We start from the raw sequence: 22,729 nt of genomic DNA, 5'->3' as shown, positions 1-22,729 counted from the left end.
TGCAGCATTCTTCACTATGGCGATCGTAGCTGAATCAGCATTAACAGTAAGTAAGCTTCAGTGCACTCAGAAATGTATAAACAGGAAACATTACTTTTGTGTAGGATAAATTTCTAAATAAAAACTGTAATATTGCGTTTTGCCTTTTATTATGTTGAAACTATTTCAGCCAGGTGTCTTTAAAATCCCTCTTTATTTTATCACTTCATCAGACTAAGCAATAATTGACCTCAGATCTACTTACCTCTCCGAGAAGCCTGTAACCATTCTGAGATTCGATAACGCGGTGTTGGTAAGTCTATCAGTTTTCATAAATAATTTCAGGGCTCTATCCTTTATGTATTTTTTGCCTTGTATTCTGTTTAATATAAAGCAAGACTAAACTGACACTAGACTGACAAATATGTGGAATAAATCCACATAACAAATTGATGAAAATATTGTAAATACTTAACAATACACAGACTATAATTTATTTTGAGATTTATTACAGTAGGTGCTCAAAGAAAATTAGGATTCAGATTTAGAACAGTCTGAAGCTATATTAAAAATGGAAGATTGTCCCCGTTCTCTGAAAAAACAAGGATATCTCGGACACAATTGCTTTACTTAACAAAGTTGAAATCCCTTTATAGAAAAGTTATGTTAGTGTGGAAAATAAACAAACTAAACAAGGTTTTTTTTAAGATACTTTATATTATACATATATTTTAAACATTTCGGTAAGCTTTGCTCTAATCACGAAATATGCACTCTCGATGTTTGCATTTAACAATTTACCACTATAGCATTTTAGCACAAGTTTAGCTTACTAAAGTGCTAAAATCATAGAGTAAATTTGATAACATATATATAGAGTGTTTCGCTTTTACAAAACACTCCCATATTTATACGACTATCATTGAATTGTGGAGACGAATATTTTAATTTTTCACAAAAATTAGATGTATTGAAATTTTACTTATTTAACACAAGTTTGATTACGACTAGTTCAAAAAAAGACTCTCTATTTTTTACTTGAATGTGTTCTTCTACTTTATGCGAAGTCTACTATTGTTAGAATTTTGGATTTTATCTAATATTTTTACATTTTACTCGAATATATATGTATGTATAATAATAAGCTGATGTGTTTTTGAACAAAAAATGCAACTCTGATTTCACAGCTGGAGCTCTTATTCTTTTCTACTTTACTTTCTTCAGCTGTTTTCTGTTTTGTTTTTCATTTGTTATTGTCTTCAAGTTTGTAGTCTACTTTTCGCATAGCATTGAATTACATCGAAACCTTAAGTCAGCAGGGAAACAAGTTCTACTCCAATAGAGAAATAAAAGAGTTTAAATTGATAGAATAGAAAAATATTTTAAGTATTTTGAAATAGTACATGAAAGAATGAATACTTAATATATGTTGAGTTTATTTCGCAAAGGAACTCGCGAAAAAATGTTAAAGTAAAATGGCGTTTGGATATTAAACTCAAAAAAAAGCAATATATATTGGTAAGAAAAACTAATGTGAAATATCCAAATAATAATAACAATGTTAATGGATTAGTTGAATAATTAATTTCGTACAACTGTACGGCGCTATGCTAATATAAAAATTAAAACGCAATTTGGATAAATTTGATTTTTTGTTTGTTTTCGTTTTCAGTACAGTTAACAGTGTTAATTTTAAATTTGTTAACAAATTAAACAGAACAAATATATATACCAGTTGGTCATATTATTTAAACAATTAGTGTTTGCGCCACCACTGTTATTCAATTTTTATTTATAAATGCATTATTTTATTAATTTATATTTGTGACTCCGCTCATGGCTTGTAAAGAGTTAGGGCTTATCTTTCATATGTTTGCTTGTAAGTTTAAGTGACCGCAACCATTGCAGCTTAGCATATAAAAAGATTATGAACCACTATAAGTGAACAATCAAATCTGCCAATAAGTTTTAATTATCTATAATGATAATTATAAGGTCAAATTATAAATAATTCTTAGTGTGAGCAAGCTGCAAATCTAACTTTAGTATGGCATTTCAATAAAACACATATAATACCCAAGCTGTACTTTTATTTAATTACTATGTATTAATTTCACTATACAGTGAAGTAGAAAAATTCATAAAATTATGTTAAATCTAAATTTGATAACTAAGTTACTTAGTATACATATATATATTGTATTTGATGACAGTAGCTTGTAAACGATTTCAACAATAGATGAAATATATTCTAGATATACTAGATATGTAGATCTTTGTAAATGGTTCGCTGAGGTAAGAGTATAATGTTTGGTACCGGTTAGACGAAATATATACTATTGCTTGATTCTAAATTTAGTGGTGCCTCTCCAATTTTCCCAACAATACACATATTTTAATTAATCGTACTATATTCCTTAAAAGAAGAAAGTGAATTTTATATAGATATGTATTTAGATTTCTGAAGTACATTGCTGTTAGATTTTTAATTCTACACAATATTTCTCCGCTTTATATACAACGTTTTAAGATGTAAATTTAAATTAATATAAATAATTATTTTAAACATTATGTATTCTAAACGATAATCATCAGATCTAAAAAGACTCCTAGACATCTTAGTAATTTGAAACAGAGATTCCATGATCAATAGTCTTAAATATTTGCCGGTTGTACAATACAAGTATATGTTTTTTTTTTGTTTTTTCTATACATATGTATGTATGTACAATTTTTTTGAAAACTATCGACTATATATACAAGTGCGTTTATGTGTGCATATACTTTTACATGTGATATGAACCGCAAACCGCATTGAATGTCTTTCTTCCTTTCTTCGTCTTTTTTCTTGTACTCGTGTTGTTTACATGTAGATAATTTAAGTACATTCCTCAGATGTTCCAAGTCAGTATTCGTTTCACGATTCGTTTAATCAAACACAAAATTATTTGTTTACTTGTTGATTTTCAAGTATGTCTACGCACATCGTTGCTTAGTTCAGTGCAAGCCATAGCAGTTGACGTTCGATCCCACTTTCCAGCCTCACAGGAAGAGTACAACGGTGCATATGACTGGCCATGGAACAGTGCTCCAACACTTTACTTTTGCAGACATTGAAAACAATTTGGAGTAATTACTTAAATGCTTCCAGAGAGTTTAATACGGAACTTAAGGTAAGTGACACGTAATGATTTCATATTCTCGCTGAGATCTCATCTAATATTTGTATTTACATTTCAGTTACATTGGGTTGAGCTCTTTTTATTTAATTCTCAGTTTATAAATGACGAATTACTGCGAGATGCAGAGTTTAAAAGGTGCATAGTTTTGTAAATTTTTTAAATAAAAAAATAATTATTTTTTTTTACTGATGATTCATCCTTAATCTTTCTATTCATCGAAGCGTACATAATTTGTAATAAAACAAAAATTTGCCAAATAAAATGTAGAAATATTTAGTTAAATAATTTTAATAGATACTCAAAATATTATTTTTCATGAATACTTAAAGTAAAAACTGACTTTTATTATAGTTATTGTTAAATATAATTAAAAAATAATAATTTTTTTTTACTATGAAAATCTTCTCCGTACGAAAAAAAAAACTTTGTCATTGCAACATTAAATTGCTTAGATTTTTATAAACGTGAAATGGTAGTTTCTTTTTTCAACAATTATTTAAGGAACTATAAAAGGGAACAAGACTATTAGTCACCACTGTTGTCATTGACAGGCTTCGCTCTTTACAAAAAGAGAATTCTGGATCATAAGGATTCCGGCTTGATTTCACCGGTTCTTGTCTGAACACAAGACAAGCTAGCCTTTCTTTTGATAAGTGATAAAAGTCATCTATTGAGTAGTACAATAGATCTGATAATTTTTTTCCACAAGTCTATCTATATAATGACCTAAAAATTCAATCATTATTATTAGTTTCTTATTTGTCATAGTTCTTTGATTTCATATGTTTATTTCAATAATACACTTTACTTTTAGATTTTTTAATCCAGTCGCTGAGGAAATATGCTCAATGTTTTTGGAGCAAACATTTGCCATAATTAGCAAATCAGAACTGTATTCATCAACGCATATTAACGGTACAAATTTTGACACTGAGAATATATTTGATAAGAATTTTGCTCAGGTAACAGATATATATATATATATTATTTTCATATAACATTGTAATCATCATTTACAATAAATTTTTTTTTTAATTTTTTCCGTTCGTGACTAGTTGGTTCTTAATGCACCCACTGATTGCTATAAAATTGTAGCGTTACGTACATTTCTAACTGAACAACTTGGACAACACATACTACAGTTTCTGTTAGATGTCGATATAAAGGTTTGTGTGGATTAAAATGTAATCTTTATAATCCTTATAACAAACTTATACTTCCAGCTTATTGCTTCGCAACAAAGTCTTTGCAACTTGTTTATTAACCTCTTCCCAAATTGCCCTTGGAATCAAAACGATGTCGTGGTAGAAGAATCAATACCAGTTACTAAATTAATTGGCAACTTAAACATGCTACATAAAAACTACAAAACTAATACGCAAGAAAGGAAAAAAGTTCTTTTAAAAAATTCTACAAATATAAACCAGAGCAATCTAGAATTAAAGCAAAAAAGGATTATTAAAAACTTTGAGAAATTCAAGAAGGTTACGAAAACAAGTGACGAAATAGCTTTCGTACTGTTAAAGCTGTTGAACAAATGTGTTGCTGCGGATCACAACTACGACTGCACATTATCCGTGCAGTCGATGAGCGCTGTCACATTGTCATTTGCTTTGGAAACTTTAATATGCGCCAATGAGATATTTAGTGAAAATAACACTTTCAATATAATATATTGTCTATTACATTTAATTGAAAATTGTTTAAATAATTTATTTTCGTATGACGATGATATCCACAATATTTGCTATGAAACTGTTACTTCTAAACTAATAATTGCTATGAATAATTACCAACAGGATTTTTATAAGCTCGACGTTGAGAAAGGAACAACACATATCATAACTTTACTAGATATCAACATGATTATATTTGGTATAGTGCATAACAGTATAACATATTTGAGCAAGACTGTAAATGATGAAAGCGGTAATAGTAACAAATCAATTAATAAAAAATTAATAAATAAAAATCATATCGATATTTGTGTTAAAAGTTGTAAAGAAATAGTGCAACTTCTTGGAACAAGGGCTTTTTCTGCAGATATTCAATTATTTGTTACTAAAATTTTTAAGATAATTATTAAGATAATTGATCGGGTTACAAAATCAGAGCACTTTTCACTTAATGGCAGTATTATATATGATGGGACAACGCAAAAACCGCGTCGTAGAAAAATCAACTCAAACCAACTACACTGCCAACAGCGCAGTAATGATCAAGGAATGAGTTGTTACTTTCAAGGCATACTTTTAGACTTGTTACCTCACCTAAGCATAAACTTACAAGAACACGCGTTCCGCTACCTTCTCCTTGGCACCTGTTGCTGCCATTACTCTTTGTCGACATTTGAAATCTGTTTGAACTCAATCAGGAGAGTAGGAGATGTTTATCAAAAATATGCCTATAATTTTTTACACCGTAAACTGTTGCATACCATATTCGCAAGAACTTTGCCAATTGCTGATCACAATAAGAGAAACCAAAGTATTTGTCAAAAATGTGATTTAAAGCTACGATCAAAAGAATTTCACGTAGGACTTCTACAACTTTATAAGCAATTATACAATCAATTAATTAATGACAGTAACAATAAAACTCTACGTGTCTTTCTTAAGCATTTAAAACACATATCACAAATGCTAAGTAATGATATTGCATCGGGAATACTGGCAGAAATTGTGCTTCCAATTTTTCGGGAGTTCAAAGTTAAATATACAAAAATCAATAGTGCGACTAATACTGATAAAAAATTTGCGAAGGAATCCAAGCAATATTTAAAATTACCAGTTTCTCCATGTAAAGAAAAGGAGCAAATCGCAAAGGGAGCAAATCGTGATGACTTATATTTGCATGCCGAAACAATCCCAACCACTGAGAATAATTGTGATAAAGCAGATTTATTAAAAATAATTTTAGAATGCCTTAATATCTTTATAATCTACATGAGTGACATTCGCTTAATTAAAGCATTTTATAACGGAGAAAATATACAACATTTGGAAGATCTTCAAACTGAACCCACGCTAATCCGCAGTATTTGTGATCTTATTAAAATTGGTATTGACAACATCACATTTCTAGGTGACAACAACCAAGAACAAACGGCTTTAAGCTGTCGTCTAATCACACTGCAACTACATAGTAGTGATAATGCCGTTCAGCTATTTTATAAGTTTTTATGTAGTATTAGTTATAAATATGCTATAAAGCCAAATTTTTGGCTTACTAAGGAACAGAAAGTGTTTAATGACATATCATTCGAACTACAGGATTATAATCCTGTTGACATATTGCAAAATGTCATGCTGCATTGGTCGCTTAACAACGAATTGCTCAAGACAAGTCAAATATTCTACAAAGAATTTGCTAAAATATACTCCATTGTCGTGGACAACATTGAAGACAACAACATTGAAGACAATCTAAGCGAAACTACGAAAAGTGGCAATGAAAACGTAAATGCGAAATCATTTGATAAAACTGCACTTAAACTAAACATTAAAAAGAGTGATAAGACTATAATAGATATACTCAAACTTAATTATAACGCCCTGAGTAGTTTTTTATTCATATCGTGCACAGCTTTGAAACGAAATGAATACCAAAATACCTCCTCCATGCAGAACGAGAAGGAGGAAGAACAACATCTTTACACATTTACACCCAGCACGTCTACTACAACTAGTCTTACACATAATAATGACAACAAAGCAATCATTTGTTTTTCAGGTTCGTTGGAAAGTCTAATTTCCAGTATAGATTCGAATAAAACAGACACACTAAGCAGTATCAATTCTTATACTACAGCAAAAACACTGGCAAGCGATACACTTGACTTAGACTTATTTCACACCGATCAATTCGATAGTGTAGTCGATTCGTTGTATACGCAAAATTCTTCTAAGACCAAGTTTTTTTTTGATAGGTCCTCAGAAATTTCGAGAGAATTGCTCCTAACTGAAAGCATTGTGCTGTTTGACATACGCAATCATTTTTATCCACGCAGTGCAGAAAGAAACGAGTCAAATTTGTGGTCGTTGTTAACAAATCGCGAAAACAATTTTGATTTACCTACAACGACGTTTGCATTGTCGGAGCCAAAACTATCACATGAAACTACGGCCGCAGTTGCAGCAGTTCAAGGTGGCCAGGAGGGCATTTTAAAAAAGTTTTTTGGCCTTTTCGGTGCATTCTTCAGCAGTGAAAATAACTGTGAAGATTCTGCCAGTAATTCAAATAAGGCTCAGTCACAAGCAGATGCAGAATTAACGTTATTAGCTTCTAACTATGAAAGCTGTAGAAAACCATTATTAAAACTATTCGAAGTCACAATGGCAATATGCATTAAAGGTTATAAAAATGAAGATGGTAAGTATAAAGTGCATTATTTTAAATATAAAAAAAAACCAAAATTTCTTTAAATACACTTTTTATTGTTATACGATGAGAGTGCTATGTTGTCGGCTTATCAGATTATGAACTCTATCGGTGGTTAATTTCATCATTTTGTCTCAGTCAATTCTGTGGTTACTTATGGAAGATTTGTTTTGTGGTTAGCTATGCGTTCGTCTATGACGAGCATATCCACTACCGTTAGAGTAGTTCAAATGACATTGATTATGATATAAAAACAAAATCTAAGTCTTAATGAAAGTCTATTACCTGTTCATATCATGCGAATGACAGCAAACAAATTCAATACCCCCATCTAGCTATCTATAAATCGCATAAGGTGTCGTAAAAACAGCTTTAAATTATCCAGGTTAGCGAAAAGCGATCCCGATCTCGCAATATGCTATTGCTCGTTCTAATGATAGAGATAATATTCCTACTATAGTTCAACCCTTATTGACCATTGTAATTATGAACTATTGAAATAATTTTATTATCTTCCCAATGCTGTCTAAAATTTATACATGGAGCAATCAAAATTTACTCGAACCATAACAGAGAGTTAGAATCGAAGTGTAAGTGCAGGTAGAAAAATTTATTTAACATCAGATTCATTCCGAACCCTTGATAACAAGAACCGCTCCTGATTAAACATCTTACAAAAATTTATTTAATAAAAAAAAACATATTAGATTCTGTCAACTAAGAAGCCATAGAAAATTCATAAGTATTTTTTCAGTGTTAACGAGTAACTTTTAAGGGTGGTGAGGAAAATGCATTTTAACACTAAGGCCAATATTAACTACAGTCTAAGTTAATTATTAGAATAAATACACGATAGCAATCCAGTTGCAGTGTAATAAACTCAGTAAGAGCATAGAGAGGCTCAGCTGTAAATAGATTGAATATTGAATTTCGCGACTTGCGGTTGCACACGTTGCTTATCGAAGCGTGAACTTCTTCATTGTACTTCATTATTTTAGGTGTGTGATGATAACTGCTTCAACAATGACAATATCTATTGTTGCTCGCATTTCTTCATACTAACATTTACTTTTAGAATATAACACTTTCGCTTAACTTACACTTAACATCTCGGTTATTTTACTTTTGATTACTTAAGACAACAAAATCGTAATCGTTTTTGTAGAAGAAGAACACAAATCAAGATCATAAGATAAATCTTATCAGACTTTTACTGCACTCGTACAAGAGATCCGGTAGTAGTATTAGTGATATACATAGCTCGTAGTCTAAAATAGTGTAAAAAATCAACGTCTTTATTTATAGGCGAGAAAATGCAGAAACATTTATGCAAACTAAAATCAGTTATACTCAGTAATGCTGCAGGAAAATGGCAAAACAACTCGGAGGATGCACGTGAGAACCCAATTGTGCAGGTGCTTCAAGCACTGCTAAGAATTGCTGAAATGTCCAGTACAGTAAAAGATCAATCACCGGGAGTTAGTTTAAGCAATAGCAATTTAACTTCAACGACTACAACAACTACTGCAGACGAGGCTATGTTACCTAATCGAACTCCACTGACACCATTAACACCTCTTGAGGGACAAATGCTGTTTTCGAAAAATTTTAACCGTAACGTAACTACGCGAAGTAATAATATATCTCGACCTTTTTCATTTCCCAGTGCAGATGCGGACTATTTGTCTACAATTGCATCTAATATATGTGTTGACAGTGAAATGGAATTAAGTGAAAATGACGAAGACATTTTATTGTTAGCTGATGAAGGATATGAAGCTGATGGTGAAATACCTGAAGTTTCAGATACAGAAGCTGAAGAATTAAGCGCTGATTTGTGGCATTCATTACAACCGAATTCACGTTACAGAACTCATATCTTACATAATGGACTAAGTCGCTTAGTAGTGGAGATTCTAATGGAGTTGTCACATATTTGCGTTGATAACCCTTTGGGTTGGTGTGATAGTTTGTTGCAGTTAGCGAATCGTTTATTTGTCATGCGAGAGTACTTGGGAGGTCCACTCTTTTTACTGAGAGGGTTTAGACCTGTGTTATCTGTCAATGATCCACGACTAAAAGGTTTAATTTTATTTATTAATTTACTCATTATAATTATGTATACTATTATTTTATTATAGAACTACAGCAATCAATTTTATCACTTATTACCGACTTAAATACACCTGATGCTCTCAGTGAGTTCTTTAATATTTTGGCATGTCGACAACCACCAGTGGAAGTATTATTAAAAGGAATAAATTATATATGCACAAACTCTGTTAAAAAAGTTCAACCAAAAGTGGAATTGGAATTTCCTATTTTAATTGGTAAATATGATACATATATTTTATAATTTATTGTATTATCTCATAAATCAAAGCTTATATTATCGCACGCTTCAATCCTTTTCTTTGTTTTGTGAATATATTGGCATCTATTACAACGACGCAACTATTTCTTATGTCAGCTAAATACTTGGGTTTTTATCTTTATATTAATGTATTTATCCACTTGGAGATTTTAACATCATACCTGTTTGGTTTTTAACAGATCCTAAAACTACATCATCACACCAATTATCATTCAAAAATTTTTCAAATTTATCTAATTTATGACAAATATATCTAAGTGGCAAATTACGTGAATTTTGCTACAAGCAAATAAATTCATCTTATTCTCGTCCATCTCTCTGCAATTACTCTGTGGTTTCATCTCACTCAAGTGACTAAATAGCCAAATATTAAGATTGGCGATGTCATTGGGAGTAGAGCTGCAATTTGGGTACACATTAGGAATAGACGTGTTTAAGTAACTGTTTAGCACTCGGCTATATCCTGATTTCAATTAAGCTAGGGCAGTTCTTGCTGCACGAGGGAAATGTTAGGCGGAGGCTTGTTGAGAACCTTGTTGTCTGGCAACTTTGGTCTCGAAGAGAATACTGCATCTATGTGAAATCCACGTTAATATTCGACTTGACTAATGTTCGCTCTATTGCAAAGGGTGTCGATATATCTTTGATAGGAAGGGAGGGATCAATGAATGTTCATCTATGTGACACGCAAGGTGGTATTACTTGGGCAACAGTTGAATATGTTCTTTTACAAGAAGTATTTTCGATTATGCATGAAGATGATCAGCATGCGTCATGCGATGGCAGCTAGCTGCAATTCATAATGCCGTCGAGTACAGCACCCAGGACTTTAGGTTTGGTGATGGTGGGGATCCTTAATTTACCGATATTTATGGGTAAAGTCATAGATATCTCTTCAGTCCAAGAAGTGAAGATGGTAACTGAGGATTTTATTGTTGTTAGGTGAAGATTTCTATCATCCAGCAACGGTGCTACAAGAGAAGATATGCATTTCATTTGTTGCACGGGGTCCTAGCCCTTAGTTAGAATTGTGTAGTTATCTGCATATGTTATGATTCTGACTCTCTCAGGGGAGTCTGGGAGTTTAGACATGTATAAATTGAAAAAAATCGGTTAAAGAACGTTGCCCTGGGAAACACCTTGCTTCAATTTACTGACCTTTGACATTTTATCGCTAAAGTCAACAAAGCATGATCTGCCTATGAGATAGTTTCAGATCTATCTTTTTTGTTGAGTCAGGAATAGATTTTTCAATCTAGTCATTTAACAGGGTGCTATGGGAGACTGTGCCAAATACCTTTGCGAACTCAATGCCAACTAGCACTTTGATTTAAGACATTAGAGATTTGGGATGAGATCTCGCAAAGAAAGGTGGTACTATGACGTGAAGGAAATCCATGTTAATGAGGGGCTAGTTGAATGTAAGGGGATATCTGTTTAATGACAAGAGATTCTAGAACTTTGCTTTTATTACTCGGAGGTGACTTCAATACAAACTATTACACAAACAAAGTATTTTACTTTTAATTTTTTTTCGACACAAAATGATATCAAACAGTTAAACAAAAGTTATAATTTGCATTTGTAAAAACATACAATTTTTTTAACAAACTTTTAGATGGCAAGTGCATATCAACTAGTGATATTACCATAACAGAATGTATTGATCGCATAAGAAACTACCATTTACATAATCGTATATCAACACCCTTTACGAAAGCGCCGTGCTTTCTTCCTATAACACACACAAAACTTTGGAACAACGACGGTATTACATTATCGATATGGGTTCAAGTTAAGCACTCAATAGCTCAAAAAATGTCCAGTCAACGTATTGATAACGATGTCAATGAGGAATGTTTGGTTAGTAACTTTAAAGCATATATAACTTTAGCAATTTAGCAATTACTTCTTTCTCTTCTTCTTTCTTTTAAGAAGAGTCACATTGTGTCTGTTGGCACAGAGCAAGCTATGCTTAGTATTTACATAAACGACAATATGAACTTAGTCTTCGAAACATCTCGTCCGAATGGCGAAATACAAATTCATCCGCAAATGGAGTGTGAAGAAAGTTTTATTAAATCTACAACTGACACGAAATTAAAATCAATGCCAGAGAAATTGCACCATAACAAGAATCCTATAAAGCAGACTAATCAGAACTCAAGTACTAATGCAGATGTATCCCAACATGGAATATCACCAATTCGAAATGCATTAAAGCATACAAAAATAGCTTTACTAAATAGCTTTAACAATATGCATATATTTAACGATAATGCAGAAAATCCCTCTTCTTATGAATGTTCTTTGATTGATTTAAGAAATTTCCGATTTACAAAAAATAAGTGGACTCATCTTGTTGTTGCAGTGGATTTTCAGGCAGATTCAATTAATTTAACAGTTTTCGTTGACAGTTTAGAACAGTATAACATTATTTTAGGACTTCGAAACTTCCGCCAAACTACACGAACTCATGATTTTCAAGTAATTGCCTTGGGTGACGGCAGTTTTCCAAAAGCAGTAAATAATACAAAATACTATACCGACTCGAACTCAACTCTCGATAGCTATTTTTTGCGAACAAGCGTATCAAATTTCATGCTCTTCAATTGTCACATCGATAAGAAGGATTTTATACTCAATTTGACTTCAATGGGCCCGGACTTTACAGAACTAACCCAATGTCAAGTTGGTAACTGGAAACCGAATTATGGTTACCTGAATTTAAGCAGAATGAATTTGCCTTGTTTTGGTCATTTTAGAGAAGCGATGAAATTTTTTAAAGAAAACCGAATCTTAACATATAGTGCGCAGCAACCAGACCTGGTTATGGGATATGAACCAAGTCTTGAATTAGATAATGCATATTTCGGTATGTTATTCATAATTGAATAATTTTTTTCTGATTTACTGATATGCTTTGAAATTTAGGCCGTCCTTATGGCATAATACTTTATGGAGAATTGCTACAAAATCAATTGCAATCTTTACAAGCAGCTACAATTCTTTCAGGGGGTTTGTCGACACTTTTGTACTTATTTGCAAGGGTAAGTTATTCGAAAAAATTATATAAATTTTTAAACTGTTTATATAGAAAACTTTTCTTTAGGTTGTTGAGATAAGTAATAGTTCATATGCTCAAGCTGTGGCACTGGATCTGTTACTAAATGTGGTGATATCGGAGAATCAAATTTACGCAGAATTTTTACAGAATGATTATTTAAGCTTGATTGGCTATGTCATCAAAACTGAACGCTGTACAAAAGATGTGTATTTATTGGCTAGCATAATAAATAATTCATGCTCTCAATTATTATTAACGAAAAAATGTGATATTATGTATGTTCATGAAAATACTGTAGCCAGTTTAATATACCCACAATTCATTGTTTCAATACTTCATCGTTACTCAGACTGGTATCGTTCCGGAGCAGAAAATTCTGACGTATTAGATTTGGTGTTTGAAAGCATTTTAGCACTTACTAGAGAAAAACATCCTCATAGAGACTTTAACATCGAACAATTAAGTAAAGCTGGTTTAGTAAAGGAATTATTGAATTTATGTAAAATGTACGTAATTGAGTCGCCAAATCCCATGTTCATATCAGCAAACGCAGCGAAATCATTTGTAAATATACTTTCGGTGTTCGCTGGTTCGCCCCCATCTTCATCATTAATGGATGAAATAATGAAGCTTTTATTATTGTTGCACAAACCAAGTGAATGCTATATAACGCATGATCGCAATAAATTTTATTTTTTACTAACATCACAACTACCTCCAAAAGAAAAATTATTGACAACAAATTTTATGCGTGGCTCAACTCATTTACGGAAAAGTGCTGAACCACCAATACCTGGAATAGCACGTTCAATGTCAATCAAAAGCGATTCTATCATATCTAAATTAACAGAAACGGATTCAAATCGAGCAGGACGTATTAATCGTATAAGAAAATTGCATATTAAAAAATCAACATATAAAACAGTCCTTAATGATTTTGAAGAAAATTTGGAAAATGTTGCTGACTGCACTAAATTGAACAAAAGTGCTCTACATACTCTTAGTCCAGCCGAAGTTAGAAGATGGCGATTAAAGTATAAACGACAAACCACATACAATTCATCTACAAATACTTGTAGTTCGAACAAAATCAATTCGCATCATAAATTTAGTAAATTGCAATCATCTTCTTCTAATTCTGTTCATCGTCTTAACGAACAAAAAATTTCTCATAAACGGCATCGTTTACATTCGACAGGATCTATTTGCTCAGAAGATGAAAAATGTTCCCGCCACAGCAAAACAACTGTAATAGTAAGCAGTAGTCTGCAGTCGTTAGCTGCTTCACTGTGTACATTCGATTCGAACAGTACTAAGAATTCAATATATGTGTCGCCAATCCATCGTCGTTCCAAAGCACTGAACAAAATCGATTTTTACAGTTCATTAGGAATAATAACTTTACAAGAAGGTCTTATTACATTATTAAAAAATTTTTTGTGTTTATTACCCGATACTGCAGTTGAAGACGTACGGTTATTAGTAATAAATTATGTTTATCTTACAATATTTAATATATAAATTTTGTATATTTAAGGTACTGAAGCATTACGTTAAAGTTGAGTTTTTGCTCGTATTATCGAACCACAATAGTTGCGGCGTGAGGATAGCGATAATAAAACTGCTGGCTGCGCTTATACAACGTTTACCTCAACATGAATTACAATTTTATAATAGAAACTGCTATCCATATCACTTAGCAAATCAATTATCAATTTACCCCACCGACACGTATATGTTTAGTGCTTGTGTTGAATGGGTCAGTGGAATATATGGAGACTTAGAGGCAATATCCACTTCTAAAGAACTAAATATCCAACAGCAATTTGGTTTGAACGCTCTTCTAGCAATAATAACAAATTTTGTGGCTACGCAGCCTGAAGTTATGGAGAAAGCCTTTAAAGTACTTGGAATTATCTACATGACGGTTGCATTTTATTTTATATCATTTAAAAATAGTTACATTAATGCAAAATATTTTTCAACAGAATACCGAAGAGCACGGGTTACTAATTGAATTGGGCTTGCTGCAGAGCTGCATGAAAGCACTTCAAAATCTTTATACGAAACAAAATAATACAAACTCAAAAGTTGAGGATTCTATTTTAGAGTTGCTCACCGTTATTGGTGTGAATTCACTCAAATCAGTTGGACATATAAACGTAAATTTATTGCAATATGACGCACATGTATCTTTTGCTTAAATATTGCTTTGATTGTAGATAATATGGGATCTCTTAAATTTACTTTCCTTTTATCAAACAAAGCAACCAGCCGTTATAGTAAGAAGGTTTCGTTCTGCCCAAGCAAAGCTACAGCTTAATTGGCTTAGAATATTCTTTAACAAATCGAATAACACTTGGAGTTTTATTGGTAAACATAATAGTTTCTTATTAATAAGCAGAATTATGTTGATAGATGTTTTTGAAAATTTATTTTAGTTACTAAACTAACCGAGTCAACACTTACCCTGGCCGAGAGCAAAATCCGACTAGATTTACTCATTGATCGTTGTTCTCAGTTTTTCACAGTATTTGATGATTGCAACACGCCCACTGATAATGAAATCAAACTTTTTGAGTTCTTAGTTTCCTATGGCATATCAACAAATCAACGATGTAACAATTTTATAGCTTGGGGACTACAACCGTCACGGCCTCGTGATCTACGAAATTATATAGTAAATGCCCTTTGGATATCTTGCAGAGATGATTTTTTGCCTTCCATCATATGTGATGGGAAAATGGTTAAATCTCTATTGTGGCTTAGTTTACTGGAAGATTTGGAACCTCCAATCGAAAATTTGTCTGTTTTGTGTAAACGTTTAGGGATTAATGAAAACGACTCAACATGGAATTTGGAAAATGAACTAAATCGCATTGAACTGAATCGTTGTACGATTACCGCAAAACAAAAGACGCTGCTGGAAAGAACAATCTTTAAATTTGAATCAATTGCCATTAATTGCATTGAGTCATCAATGATTGCTACAAGAAGAGTAGCTGAACTGCAGGTATATTAAGCAAGTATAATTTAGATTAGATTTCTTGAAGTTCAAATTATTGATTTTCTACAGAACGCAGAAAGAAAATTGCTAATGAATCATATGAAAGACTACGACGATACATTTACTTATACTAAATGGTTGGAAATTATAAGACGCATGACGCATGAGGGTGCACCTTGGTATTCCAAAGAACGTTCCGAAAAGTACGTAAAAACTTTTAAGAAAATATTAAAACATACAATTAGACATTTCATATAAATTAAGTATATTGTTTAAAACAAATTATATACTCGTAATTTATTACAGCAGTTAGAAATTGTTTAAGTAAACATAGCATATTTGTCTTTTAGCTCATGGGAATTGGATTCCACTGAAGGGCCATCTAGAGTACACAATCGACTAAAACCTTGTCATCTAGATATAGATAAGCGCTTCATTATGGAAGACTACCATTCAGATACCCCCGATGGCAATACTGCCTTTTCAAATAGTTATAAATTTAGACGTCCTCTAGACTACCTAATAGCCAGTTATGATCAACAACTAAATATTTCATTCAATTCACAAATACTTTATAATTTTCCAGCAAAGTATCTTCCTGTTGATGGCGAAATTGACGGAGAAATTATAGTTACTGATCACAAGCTGTATTTTCAAGCTACATATCATTGTAAATATTTCTACGTTGCCTGCGACATACTAAATATTACGGAAATATGGTTAAAGCGTTATCAACATCAAGAGAAGGCATTCGAAATATTCTTAGATACAAATCAATCTCTATTTTTTTCGTTACAAAATAAAGAAGATTGGAAAATTATGCGAGATGTTTTTCGTGATAAAATCGTTACTGCTCCTGATCAAAACAAATTACACCTAATAACACAGCAGTGGCGTGAAGGTTTACTTACAAATTGGGAATATTTGATGACACTGAATCAAGTTGCGGGACGCACGTATAACGACTTAATGCAGTACCCGGTTTTTCCATGGGTTTTATCAAATTATACAGCAGAACTGCTCGACTTAACAAATTTGAACAATTTTCGAAAGCTGGAAAAACCTATTGCAGTACAAAACGAAGAAAATGAGCAACATTATATTAGTAATTATAATGTAAGCAAACAATTACGCTTTTATTAGAAGAATGTAATGACTATAACATATTTTTGTCTATATTCAGTACTTAAATAACAGCATGACAAATATGGGTTCTATGATTCTCAAACCATATCATTACAGTTCGCATTATTCTAATTCAGGCACAGTTCTACACTTTCTGGTACGTGTGCCACCCTTTACAAGCTACTTTTTGCGTTACCAAGGTAATTTAAAGCAGTAGTTTAAATATTTTATACCTTTAATTTTCTTTCATTTTTGAAGAATATTATAATTTATTAGATCATACCATTAAGAGATCTTATACCATTTTTAGACAATAATTTTGATCTACCTGATCGCACTTTCCATTCTTTGAGTACAACTTGGTGCTTAGCTAGTCGTGACAGTCCCACAGATGTGAAGGAACTAATACCTGAATTTTTTTGTCTGCCAGAAATGTTTGAAAATTTTGAACGTTTTAACTTCGGTTGCCGTCAAAGTGGTGAACGAGTGGAAGACGTCCTGCTCCCGCCATGGTGTTTAAAGAATCCCCGACTCTTTACGCTTATACATAGGCAAGCATTAGAATCTGAACTAGTACGCAACAATCTACATAACTGGATTGATTTGATTTTCGGTTACAAACAAACGGGAGAAAGTGCAGTTGAATCAATAAATGTTTTTCATCCTGCTGTAATAATTAAATATAAAATTTTAATATATTTACCATACAATACATTTACATTTACAGACATATTCTATATTTCTGGAGGCTGAAACCTCAGACCATATTGAAAGAAAAGCTGTTGAAACAATGGTTAAAACTTATGGGCAAATGCCACGCCAATTATTTAAATCACCACATAGCATTTCAAAAACTCTTAATTATTCATTGGGAGAGAAACAACTATTACCCAGCGTCAGGGGTTTACGTTGGGGCGTATATTTGGGTTCACCTCAGTTACCTAAGCCTACGCTTGGAAATATACATAAATTATCAGGAGCCGAATATTTAGTGCCTTTTAATAACACTAATGTAGTCTATGGATTTCCTACGAAATCTTGTGTAATGCAAGGAGCGGAACTTGATACGTTTAATGTTATATCGTGGGGCTGTGAGGATCGAATAGTAAGAATACAGCCTTTAAATAAAATGCAGGCCAAACCAAAAAATTTATTATATAATAACGCTTTCGATAATATTACTGCTTGCGGTACTGATCCGAATTCAAATCAGCTGTGGTTTGGTCATAAATCAGGTCGCATTAGTGTTTATAAATGCTCAAACATAGAGCAACAAAGCCGTAGTGGCAAAAGTCGACAAAGTTATGTGCAAGGACTACGATTATCATATAATTCAGCATTTCGTAAGATAACTACTAAAAGTAACATAACTGTTAAAGCCGATGACGATCTAGAGAACGGGAATTCCATGTTTACTAACGCAGCTGGTACGAATACTTCCGAAAGTTTACATCGTGATGGTGCTGATTTAAGTTGGTGCGGACCAACAGTACTCGTACGGCACACTGATGAAGTATTTTGCATACAATTATCTGTTGACTATAAAATTGCAGTCACAGCTGGGCGAGACGGTATTGCAGTAATTTGGGACCTTAATGAGTAAGTTATTAATAAAATAATAATAAAAAATAATAATAAAATAATAAAAAAAAAATCAAAAATCCCTTCATATTATAGCTTCAGCTATATACGCACAATAGAACGTCCAGCTGAAATTCATCATTCACCTATAACCCTTGTAACTATTAGTCCTACACTTGGTGATATTGTTACCGTACATACTATACCGTGGCAAAATAATTTACAAGAGCATAGACATGCTAACAATGAGATAGAGCTGAATAATTCAATGGATACAATTGCCGATGAGTGCTTTGAAGTAACAGAGGAAAATTTGGATGATTTCGTGAATGTATCAATCAATCCAAATGGAAAATCTATAGTTCGATTGCATACAATAAACGCCCGTTACGTACAGCATATGGTACATGAAGATCGTGTTCTTGCAATTTGTTATTCGTATATCAAGGAAGGAGTTGGTATAAATGTAATAGCTACAGCAGTGGAAGGAGGTATTATACGTCTATGGTCAAGTTGGGATTTAAGCTTTATTAGTGAAATTGTAACGGGACTTTCAAATATAAAAAGGTAAGTTCTCTAAATACTGCAAGTATCACTTATAGACGACAAAAACTATTTTCATTTTATAGCATAACATATTCAACGCATCAACATCTTGTTGTACTAACTAAAGAATCACATATTCAAGTATGGGAATGCGAAGGACTATATGGCGGTGCACCAAAATTTCCGCAAATAGCTTATAAATAGCATTTATATATATAACGAGCGAACGAACAAAAATTTTTGAATATTCTTAGTACTATAATGATTAAAAATATTAGATAATTATACTTGGTAAGAAAAGAATTGCATCGAATGGCATGCGTGTTTGCGTGATTATTAACATATTTTATATATTTCCTTAAGTGTCCCAGTTTCCTGTAAATTAACAAATACAAATTACTTAAAAAAATGTAAAAAATAATTTAGTATTTTGAAGACAACCATATTATTGTTTTAATATTTATTTTTCAATAAATATATACAAATAAAAATTATAATAATTGTTTTCCGATTTATTAACAAAAAATCGCTCCAACAACATAAACAATTAACACTAATTAATATAAAATGTAAAATATTATTTTTGACATGCAATGTGCAAAGACAGCTTCTATTAGATTTCGTCAAGCCTTCCATGGTGGTTTATTAATTGCCCCAAATCGTTTGGAAGACTTATTTAACTTACTTGCAGACGATTTGTGCTTAGAAAGTGCCAGTATTTCATCCAATTTTTCGAAATCACTCGGCGATTTACTTAACAACTAAATCATAATAGTTAATAATATTGAATACTGTTAACTTGATTGAACTTACCAATTCAATGTATGCTTGCAACCTGTCCACAGGAGCAATTTGCTCCTTATGGCTCACCAAGTTCAAATTATTTTCTTTTGAATTATTTTTCTTTGATTTACTAGTCTTTGGTGTATTATTTATCTCTATTATTGCTGTGTTATGTTTATCATTGTCTTCTGGAGATTCTGAACCAGTTTCAGTTTGAGTTACTTTCGAGTGGTAGCTAGGGGAAGTTAATATCTCCAATGCTTTCTGCCACTGAGTTTCCATTACACCATGTAATTTTTCGGCTATATCCGCTCTAAAATGTAATAAAATAAAAACACCCAAAAAAACAAATGTAGTATAAGTATTAGCGTATTAATATAAGAATTAAATTAGATAGAATAAGTATAATTACCGTTTTGATCTATAATTATCTAATTTTGTTTCTAAATCCTCAATTTTTTTTGATGCATTGGCTAACTGAATACGATAAAGTGATACTTCCTCACTATTCTTCTCCTGCAACAAATTTAATTCCAATTCATTTTTTTCATTTATCAGCTCCAATTGTTTCACAGCCCGTTCAGCAATTAAACGCTCTCGATCACGTGCCTCTGCCTTAAGTGTATCTTCAGCTTTGTCAAGCTGTGCTTGAAACTCCTTTAGCTTTTGTCCAACGACGTTTTCCAGTTGCTGCTGATAATGAGTCTTAAGAGTCTTTTGCTGCAGTTCAAGTTTTCTCTTCAAAGCAGTCTGGAATTACAATAAAATGAAATCATTTCATAGTCTTTTATAAGAGCGAACCTCATTTTCTGTTAAACGATCTATTGTTTCCTGTAATGTCTTTTTTTGTGAGTCAATTGAATCTGCACGATTTTTTTGCTTATTATGATACTCTTGTAAAATTTCTTTCTGTTCTCGTGTCATTTTCAGATCCTTCTCGAATTCGTCGCACCGCATTTTCAACTTAAATAGAATAGTGTTAGTATTATAAATATTCCCTAAAATTTTTTTACCTTTTCGTTTTGATATTCTACTTTTGTATATTTATCCTTAAACTTGTTCAATTCATTTGTGGCAATTTCTTCAGATTTTTGACAAACTTGTAACTTAATTTCTAACTCTTCCAGTTGTTGTTTGTACGTATTACTGCACTCACTATATTTTCTGAGCATTGGAAAAAACTTCTTTTTAAAAATATATTCTAAAAAAGAAAGGATCAATTTTTACCTAGACTTGTCTGAAACTTCCTTTTCCAGTTTTTCATTTTTTTCCTCAAATTTAGTTACCAAACCAACCGCTTGTGATAGTTCTTTTTGTAATAAATTGAGTTTTTCATTATATTCGCTATGGTCATTATCCCATTTTTTCTCTAGCTCATGCATCTGCTTTAGTTCTAATTCCAATCTGTAAATTGAAATAATATATAGTTTTTTCTTTCATATTTTGTAAATAGGAAACTACTTGCCTTCTGCACTCGCTTCGTGAATTAGTTAACGCTGCGTCTTTAGACCGGTCCACTTCAATCGCTACTGATAAACGTTGTTGATATTCAAGTAATCGTGATTGTAGACCACGTATTATTTTTTCTAAGTGCTGCCGCCGAAGTTGTTCTTCTTTAAGAGTTAAGTTTGGAGTACAAGCAATTGCTGTACCCTGTCCGCTTTTTCCCCATATATCGCTTAAACTGATGAGATTGTTACCGATAACTTGTCTATTTGTGCTTTCATGTCTTGTTAGTTGCTCCAAACCTAGGAATTTTGGTGATGATAGAAGTTGCATATCATCATTATAATTGCCAAATGAATCACGGACAACCATTTCTGACTCCAAATGAACGTCTTCGCTATAATGATCATAGTTATTGCAATATTGACGATCCTCAAAAAAATTATTAATTTCGGATATTACATCATCTTGAGGCATCGCATTTTCTTGCATTCTATCGCAGATATTATTAGCTATAGGACTTTTTGGTGTGGAATGTACAAAAACTGATTCACTATCTTTTATTTTCATACACTTTTTTCCAAAGTTAGTTCGTATTGTGCTTGATGTTGAAATTGACGATATATCCGAACCAAATTGTGGTACACGGTTCACATCTTCATCGGCCAGCGCATGTAAGCGTGAATTTATATCATTTAGCTCTGTCTTCTTCTTAGGTGAAAGAAATTTATATGCCGCAGTTGGTGGAGGAGGCTGATTTTCACTAATTACTGCATCCATTGATTTGTTATCTGTGAGAATACTTATCTTTTGAAACTCCACTTCAAATTCGGCACCGAGGGAACGACGTCTGTCCACTTTGCGTAACTTACTTAGGAGTTTTTCTTGTTCTAACAATTCTTTTTCAGCACTTTTCATAAAGTAATTCGGAGGTATTCGCAATAAAATATCAGTATCATCAGACTCACTCATCCCTCATATATATACAAACATTATTCACTAATAATTTTATATAGGAAAAGACTTACAAGTGGCAGTTTACACCTCAAACAATTATTTAAACAATTTAACTGCCCGCATAGCACACACATACAACCACATACACACAAAACAAGCAGCTGCTACGAAAAATAAACAAAAGGAAAGAGAAAAGTACTATTCATGCATAGTAGTAGATTCTACTACAATTCGTCAGCTGTTCAGCAGCAATTCTCCGGTTGTGTATTCAAAATTTTGTTATCGCTTTTATTTAAAATATA

General features: G+C 32.2%; 2 protein-coding genes across 3 annotated transcripts; one reads left to right on the top strand and one right to left on the bottom strand.

Moving 5' to 3' along the window:
• Positions 1 to 1,278: 1,278 nt before the first annotated feature.
• Positions 1,279 to 19,676, top strand: LOC119669102 (lysosomal-trafficking regulator). 2 transcript variants are annotated; one of them, XM_038078881.1, is made up of 23 exons: positions 1,279 to 1,497; positions 2,951 to 3,152; positions 3,220 to 3,296; positions 3,976 to 4,123; positions 4,217 to 4,327; positions 4,385 to 7,532; positions 8,847 to 9,623; positions 9,683 to 9,871; positions 11,534 to 11,778; positions 11,854 to 12,790; positions 12,850 to 12,965; positions 13,028 to 14,452; positions 14,520 to 14,909; positions 14,971 to 15,144; positions 15,205 to 15,355; positions 15,424 to 15,995; positions 16,059 to 16,192; positions 16,340 to 17,105; positions 17,173 to 17,314; positions 17,425 to 17,783; positions 17,842 to 18,713; positions 18,792 to 19,262; positions 19,325 to 19,676. In XM_038078881.1, exons 2-23 carry the CDS (start codon positions 3,057 to 3,059, stop codon positions 19,443 to 19,445), a joined length of 11,421 nt encoding a protein of 3,806 aa, XP_037934809.1. In that variant the 5' UTR covers positions 1,279 to 1,497; positions 2,951 to 3,056; the 3' UTR covers positions 19,446 to 19,676. The 2 variants fall into 2 exon arrangements, with proteins under 2 accessions (XP_037934809.1, XP_037934808.1); XM_038078880.1 differs by having other exon boundaries at positions 11,851 to 12,790.
• Positions 19,677 to 19,751: 75 nt separating this feature from the next.
• On the bottom strand, positions 19,752 to 22,693 carry LOC119667155 (centrobin). The gene is made up of 7 exons (XM_038076447.1): positions 21,490 to 22,693; positions 21,252 to 21,428; positions 21,038 to 21,188; positions 20,826 to 20,987; positions 20,437 to 20,774; positions 20,055 to 20,337; positions 19,752 to 20,002 (listed from the first exon to the last, which is right to left on the bottom strand). Exons 1-7 carry the CDS (start codon positions 22,440 to 22,442, stop codon positions 19,865 to 19,867), a joined length of 2,202 nt encoding a protein of 733 aa, XP_037932375.1. The 5' UTR covers positions 22,443 to 22,693; the 3' UTR covers positions 19,752 to 19,864.
• Positions 22,694 to 22,729: the final 36 nt, after the last annotated feature.

This window comes from Teleopsis dalmanni, chromosome 1, assembly GCF_002237135.1.
Source record: "Teleopsis dalmanni isolate 2A chromosome 1, ASM223713v2, whole genome shotgun sequence".
Classification (NCBI taxonomy): domain Eukaryota; kingdom Metazoa; phylum Arthropoda; class Insecta; order Diptera; family Diopsidae; genus Teleopsis; species Teleopsis dalmanni.
This window is presented reverse-complemented; position numbering and strand designations above follow the sequence as displayed.

What these genes read in the sequence shown, in the direction of transcription:
- LOC119669102 (XM_038078880.1), top strand. Translation starts at nt 3,057, where the DNA reads ATGGAACAGTGCTCCAACACTTTACTTTTGCAGACATTGAAAACAATT. An exon ending in TGTTAGATGTCGATATAAAG is followed by an intron (nt 4,328 to 4,384) that starts GTTTGTGTGGAT and finishes TTATACTTCCAG; the next exon opens with CTTATTGCTTCGCAACAAAG. An exon ending in GGAATTTCCTATTTTAATTG is followed by an intron (nt 9,872 to 11,533) that starts GTAAATATGATA and finishes ACAAACTTTTAG; the next exon opens with ATGGCAAGTGCATATCAACT.
- LOC119667155 (XM_038076447.1), bottom strand. Translation starts at nt 22,442, where the DNA reads ATGAGTGAGTCTGATGATACTGATATTTTATTGCGAATACCTCCGAAT. An exon ending in TCACGAAGCGAGTGCAGAAG is followed by an intron (nt 21,429 to 21,489) that starts GCAAGTAGTTTC and finishes TTCAATTTACAG; the next exon opens with ATTGGAATTAGAACTAAAGC. An exon ending in GATAATTATAGATCAAAACG is followed by an intron (nt 20,338 to 20,436) that starts GTAATTATACTT and finishes ATTACATTTTAG; the next exon opens with AGCGGATATAGCCGAAAAAT.